The 6216-nt window shown below is 52.1% G+C and overlaps 1 protein-coding gene across 1 annotated transcript in view; it reads left to right on the top strand.

Annotated features, from left to right (window-relative positions):
- Positions 1-6216, top strand: part of VAV2 (vav 2 guanine nucleotide exchange factor) — a gene marked incomplete at its 5' end in the record, with an annotated part of 97605 nt that overhangs the window by 88208 nt on the left and 3181 nt on the right. Inside the window, 11 exons of the mRNA XM_009875565.1 lie at positions 140-249; positions 727-828; positions 933-1021; positions 1800-1816; positions 2162-2183; positions 3178-3305; positions 3510-3584; positions 4165-4217; positions 4912-5028; positions 5132-5219; positions 5311-5434. Of these exons, the coding sequence (XP_009873867.1) occupies positions 140-249; positions 727-828; positions 933-1021; positions 1800-1816; positions 2162-2183; positions 3178-3305; positions 3510-3584; positions 4165-4217; positions 4912-5028; positions 5132-5219; positions 5311-5434 (925 nt within the window). The remainder of the gene's footprint in view (positions 1-139; positions 250-726; positions 829-932; positions 1022-1799; positions 1817-2161; positions 2184-3177; positions 3306-3509; positions 3585-4164; positions 4218-4911; positions 5029-5131; positions 5220-5310; positions 5435-6216) is intronic.

Genomic DNA, 6216 nt, shown 5'->3' with positions numbered 1-6216 from the left:
GCCGTGACCTTTGCAAAGGTTGAGCAGTCGTTCAGAAGAAGGGGCAAGGGCAGATGCTGGGAGAAGTTAAGATGCCTGAACGAAAGCACTCTGCATTTGGCTGCTCCGGTGTGATTAACTCTCTCGGTTTCTCTTGCAGTGGTCATACGGCTTCTACCTAATTCACCTCCAGGGGAAGCAGGGCTTCCAGTTCTTCTGCAAGACGGAGGAAATGAAGAGGAAGTGGATGGAGCAGTTTGAAATGGCAATGTGAGCATGAGTAGCTGCTCTAGCCCGAGCATGCGGTGTCTTGGACCCGCAGGTCACTGGAGACCAGCTCCAATAGCAAAGGCTGTCGTGGATCACCTTGCATGGGCTTGCTGGGTGGGTTTCTGTGCAAAGGGAGCTTGGATCCAGCATGAAATCACCTTCCCTGGGTGTCTGCAGCAGAGCATGGGTGGTGTGTCGCAGGGCACTGGTCCTGACCAGGGCAGGGGCTTGCCCCATGCTGGTGGGTCTGAGCTGTTGATGGATTCGGGCAAGGGCCAAATGCACGAGTGTTGCCCCAGGGGAAGGCTGATGGGCAAAATCCTCTCTCTGCACAGTGAAGCCTTGCTTCACACTTGGTTTCGTATCTGTCCATGTGGTTTCCAAGCTTTGAAATGCAAACAGAGGCTGCTGCGACATGTCACGAGTGCAGCGTGGCTTGTAGGGACAGGTTGATAACCCCCTGATCCTTTCCCTTAGGTCCAACATCAAGCCAGAGAAAGCCAATGCAAATCACCATAACTTTCAGATGTACACATTTGAAAAGACTACCAACTGCAAAGCCTGCAGGATGTTCCTGAGGTGAGCAACGTGCTTCCAGCTTTTCTGCAACTGCATTAAAACAAGGAAAGAAAATCGCAAAGCTGGGGCTGAATTAGGACTCTCTGACTTCTTGTTTTGCACAGAGGAACCTTCTACCAGGGCTATCTTTGCCCCAAATGTGGAGCTGGTGCTCATAAGGAGTGCTTGGAGATCATTCCTCCCTGCAAGATGGGTGAGTTATATCACATCAGAGCAGCTTGTGCCAAGGAGGAGAATGCATGTGAATGATTTTAAAGATTCACTCTCTAAAGCCCTCGTGTTTGTTAATGCATAACAAAGTATGCTCCTACCCACCTCCCGCAGCTGTAATTCACATTGGCTGGTGGTTTAAAAAAAACAGCAAACCAACCAAAATCCCCTGAAACAAGGAGCTGAATTTTGTGTGTGTCCGGGGACCACAGCAGCTCTGTGCACTGGGTGGGATGCACTCAGCCCTCGTGCTGGGAGGGCGCTGAGGAGAGGTGATGAGTTCTTCATCAGAAAATGTTGGTGAGTGAAAGCAGGAAGGGTCTGCACCAGGGATCACATTTCCCACAAGGAGGAGACCTCATCTCCAGATACCAGACACCCCATAGTACAGCAAAAAATTGTGTCCTTCGTCTAAATTGGGTGAACCTGTGACTTGTCTCTGTCTCCCAGGTCAGAGCCCTGCTGCTGTCATGGAGTGGCTTTGGGGAGAATTGGATGGGGAGTGGAGAGAGGGAGAAAAAAAAAAGTCACAGAACTTTGTGCAGATGAGAAAATGTCCCAATCTGGCTCCAGTCCCTCCCTGGGTCTTGCCCACCCAGTGCAGAGCAACAACTCAAGGGACATAGCATCTGCCTTGTGCTTTCTCCATCAAATTCAGGCATTAATGCTGATTTATTGATACTCATAACATCAAGATAAACAGAAAATGGGGGGGTTTGTGCATGCTAAGTTAACCACTGATTTCACCATTTCACTTGCAGGTTCCTCAGCAGACCAGGTATGTTGTTCAATGCCCCTTTCCCCACAGCCCCCTCTGCCCCGAGCAGAGCCTGTACCCTTGCCTGGTCTGGGTGGCTCATGGGAGGAGCCAGCACTGGCCTTTGGGGGGGTCCCACCAACCTGGGAGGCAGGTCTGGAGACCATTGGCCTCTTCTGCAGCTTAAAACTGGCCCAGGTTGTGCAGCCCAGCAGCCCTCAGGAGGTGCTTGGGGTGAGCACCAGGGGCTGGGAGGTACCAGGGAGGTTTTGGCAGGTTTCTCATCCCGGTGGCTTAGGGCAGGGGCTCGAGGAGAGTGCTGAGACCACCGTGCCCTCATAGAGACTTTTTCTTCTCTTTTTGCAGGATTCACTGAGTGCTGGACCTGGTAAGGACATTGCTGGGTTGCAGGAAGGCAAGCAGAGACAGCAGCTGGGCTGCAGCTGTCCCTAATACCGAGCATGTGGGAGGGGAAAGCTCCTTCCGAAGCCAGTGGCTGCAGAGAAGGGTCCCGTGCCACCCTCACAGCAAGCGGTGGGACCCTGAGGTCTCTCCTGTCCCTGTTCCCCAAAGCAAGGGTTGTGCTTCTCCACACCATTAGTGCTAATGCTTACTGCACTGTGGGGTTTTTTTTATTTTCCTTTGCTTAAAACTAGCTTGGACAGAGTGCTGGGCCTGCCCTGCCCATGCTTTGGCTCGGAGGAGAGGGAACAATTTGTTTCTGTGCTTTTCCTGATGAAAGGAAAGGCAAGCCTGGCAAAAAGAAACCTGAACCAAATTGTTGGTTTGGATTTAAAAAAAAAGGCAAGCACAGAGTGCTCTCACTGGGCAGGGAGAGGCAGAGGTGGGGAAGCATTCGGAAGATAAACACTGTGTTTTTAGTGCAGTTGGGGAAGCTTATTTAATGTGCTGTTGTTGGCAAGGTGACTGGACTTTGACTGCAAGCTTCAGGGGTGTTTGGGTCCCAGGTCCATCTGAAATTCAGTGGAAGCCAAGTGTTCGCTGGTCCCTTTTGCAATTGCTGGTGTCACCGCGGAACCGGCAGGGCTCGGTGCCAGCTGGGCATCACCTAACGAGAGCATAACGAGGTTCAAGTCCAGGTGCAGGGATGGGACTTGGAGCTTCAGTTTGTCTGTGATCTCCATGGGTTTATTTTTGCTCAGGGAACTCAATCATCCATGTAACTGCGGGAGCCAAGACCATGTGCTGCGGGAACTGTTCCTTTCTGCTTTCGTGCTTTCTGCCCCAAAATCCTGCCTGCCAGTGCCGTTAGATTTATGGTTCACAGGATAAGGAATAGCAGGCTTCAGGAGGGGTATTTTGTTTGTATTTTTTTTGTTGACAAGAGACTAGATGACGCAACTGTTTTGCGTCTCTCCCAGGTCCTAAAATGGTGGCAGTTCAGAATTATCACGGAAACCCAGCCCCCCCTGGGAAGCCGGTGCTGACGTTTCAAATCGGGGACGTGATCGAGCTGCTGAGGGGGGACCCCGATTCGTCGTGGTGGGAGGTGAGAGCAGTTCCCCTCGCGAAGTTGCCGGGAAGTTTTAAGCTAGTGACTTGTGCATCGTCCCTTTCGTTTGTGGCCTTTCCCAGAGTGCAGGGACGTGCTTGGTGGGGTGGGAGGTGGCTGTGGGAGGAGTTGGAGCCTGTCCCCATCCCTACGTGGCAAAAGCATTGCTCCCCCAGGCTGATACCCAGCTTGGCTTTGCAGGGACGGCTGCTGCAGACGAAGAAGTCGGGTTATTTTCCCAGCTCGTCGGTAAAGCCCTGCCCTGTTGATGCGAGGGTAAGTGCCGCAGAGGAGATGGAGCCGGGGGCTGTCACGGGAGATGCCTGTCGCTCTTCTCAGCCTTCTGCTTGGGACCTTGGTCCTTCCAGTAAGCCCCTGGATCTTGAGTGAGGCCTTTTACAGTGGCTGAATTAGCGAGGAAGTGGATCTGTCATCCTGTGGTTGCAAATATCTGCTCAGGTTGGTCTGAGCCCTGTTCCCAAGGTCAGGGTCGATGTGACCAGGTCCAGGCTCCTCCTCAGTCAGACTGGCTCAGGAGCAGAGCACTCCAGATCAGTCACAGTATGGGGAAACTACACTTTCTTGTATTTATTTTGACTGTGTTTTGTAACGCTGCCAGCTGCTTCCCAATTAAAAAACGCTCAGGCGAACGAAAAAATGCAGCCTGCTCCTCACAGCTGGGAAACTGAGAGAGAAATGCTCAGCTACAACACTGCCCTCCGCCGCCGAAGCCAATAATTCAAAACCGGCTTCGGCAGACAGAAAGAAACCCTCCCGCGGAGAGGAGCATCCCGCACGTGATCTGTAGCCTCATGAGATGCTGGCTCATCCGTAATAAGCGACGCTTTCTTTGCAGCCTCCCAACAGCCGGCCGCCCTCGCGGGAGATAGACTACACGGCGTACCCGTGGTGAGTCCCCCTGCTTCTCGCCGGGCAGTGTGCTGGACACAGCCGGAAAGATCTGTCAAACCTGCCTTTTAATTGTGATTTTGTCAGGAATGAACTGTGACAGCGAATCCTCAGTGCAGGCTGGCCATGCTCTGTGGCCGCTGCAGCGGGACTTGGGTCTGGAAACCTGGTGCAACCCTTGCAGCGTCAGTGGGAATTTGTTTGCTAATGGAGAGGATCAGAGGCAAAAGGAGAGATGTTGGTTTCTCTTCCCATTTTCTGTGTTTTCCAGACCCAGAAAAATGTTTTGGGAGGAAGGAAGCAATTCCTGCCTTAGCGGGAGAGGCTGTGCTTGGTTTGCCTCGTGCTCCTTCCCTCTGGCTCCAGCCAGGTTTGCAAATTTGTGAGTCCAAATTATCCCCACTGCCTAGCTCTCCCTGAAGCCTCGTTTCCCTGGGGACCAAATCCCAATTAGTGGGATTTTCTAGGTGTTAAGACACTTCAAAGGGAAGAGGTTGCGCTCTGCATCACTCATGCCCTCTGATCAGGGCACTTTCTGCTCATGACGTTTTGGATTAAGCCTATTTCTCCATTCTCCTTTTCAAACTTCATGCCTTTAAAAAGAAGATGTATCTTGTTGTCTGAAGCATGCCTATTTTTGAGGTATGCATTCATTTTTAGTTAATTAAGTTAATTAATTAACCTCTGGGCTCAGGTTCGCAGGGAACATGGAGCGGCAGCAGACAGACAACCTGCTCAAGTCTCACGTCAGCGGCACCTACCTGATCCGAGAGCGGCCAGCTGAGGCCGAGCGCTTTGCCATCAGTATTAAGTAATATTTAATTTAGTAATTTCGTATTAATCACTCGTGGAGGGTGAGACGGGGCTGGAGCACACGGTGCCGTTTTCTTGAGTGCCTTTGCTACTGTTCGCAGGTTCAACGAGGAGGTGAAGCACATCAAGGTGGTGGAGAAGGACAACTGGATTCACATCACGGAAGCCAAGAAGTTTGAAAGCTTGCTGGTAGGTTTTTGTAACCCCTCTGAAGCGCATCATCCCTGCAAGTCGCTCAGAGGACGGTGGAGACAGCCGGGTGCCTCTCCATCCTTCCCAGGAGCTGGTCGAGTACTACCAGAGCCACTCGCTGAAGGAGAGCTTCAAGCAGCTGGACACTACGCTGAAATACCCCTACAAGTCTCGGGAGCGCTCTACCTCCAGGACCTTCACCCGCTCTCCAGGTAAAACCCGGCGCGGTTAAACCCCGATGGGAAATCACACCCTTTCAGCAAGGGGCAGCAGCAGCAGCTGGGTGGAGGGATTTATAGCTTTGCTGTAGGGTTTGAGCCCTGCAGTGTGCAAACAGGTCTCCTGCTCGGCTGGTGGCATTTTGAGGATGGGCTTCAGAGGTGGTGGGGCTCATGGCGGTGTCCAGCACTGATCCTGCGAGCTCGTGCAGCTCCACGGAGCGGGTGCAGCCTCCGAGGGAGAGCTTTTGCTGGTGAAAAGCTGCTTTCCCTCCTGCGGTTTTGCACCCTGTGCTGGAGGGAGTGGTTTTTCCCACCCCCGGTCCCGTGAGGAGAGGAGCCACAGCTGCAGGGGCAGCCCGGCCGCCTGCGGGCAGGGAGCCGGCGGTGTGATGCTCCGTGTCGGGTCTGACCTGCCCATGTGAGTGTCTGCGCCTGTGTTTTACTGGGTCCGGTTCCAGCGTGGCTTTGTGATGGTTGGAATCCCAGTGAGGCTCCTTTAGTGGAGGTGATGGGAGAAATGGTAAGTGTGTGCCTCAAATTAAATAAATAAATAAAATAAAAACAAATGGACAGCAAAATGTGCATTGGAGCAAAATGTTCCATTCGGTCTAAAAGCCTGAGTGTAGAAGTAACTACTTTGTGGGGATAAAAGTGCATTTTTAAAATACTTTTTCCGTGGTGTATTTTCAAAAGGATATCAAAGGAAGATAGTTTTTTGGAAGTTGATTAAATACCCTTTTGCATAAAATACAACCCTTGGGTGACTTCCGAGC

Source organism: Apaloderma vittatum, unplaced genomic scaffold, assembly GCF_000703405.1.
Source record: "Apaloderma vittatum isolate BGI_N311 unplaced genomic scaffold, ASM70340v1 scaffold12918, whole genome shotgun sequence".
Classification (NCBI taxonomy): Eukaryota; Metazoa; Chordata; class Aves; order Trogoniformes; family Trogonidae; genus Apaloderma; species Apaloderma vittatum.
The sequence above is the reverse complement of the archived record's forward strand: the minus strand, read 5'-3'. Positions and strand labels throughout refer to the sequence as shown.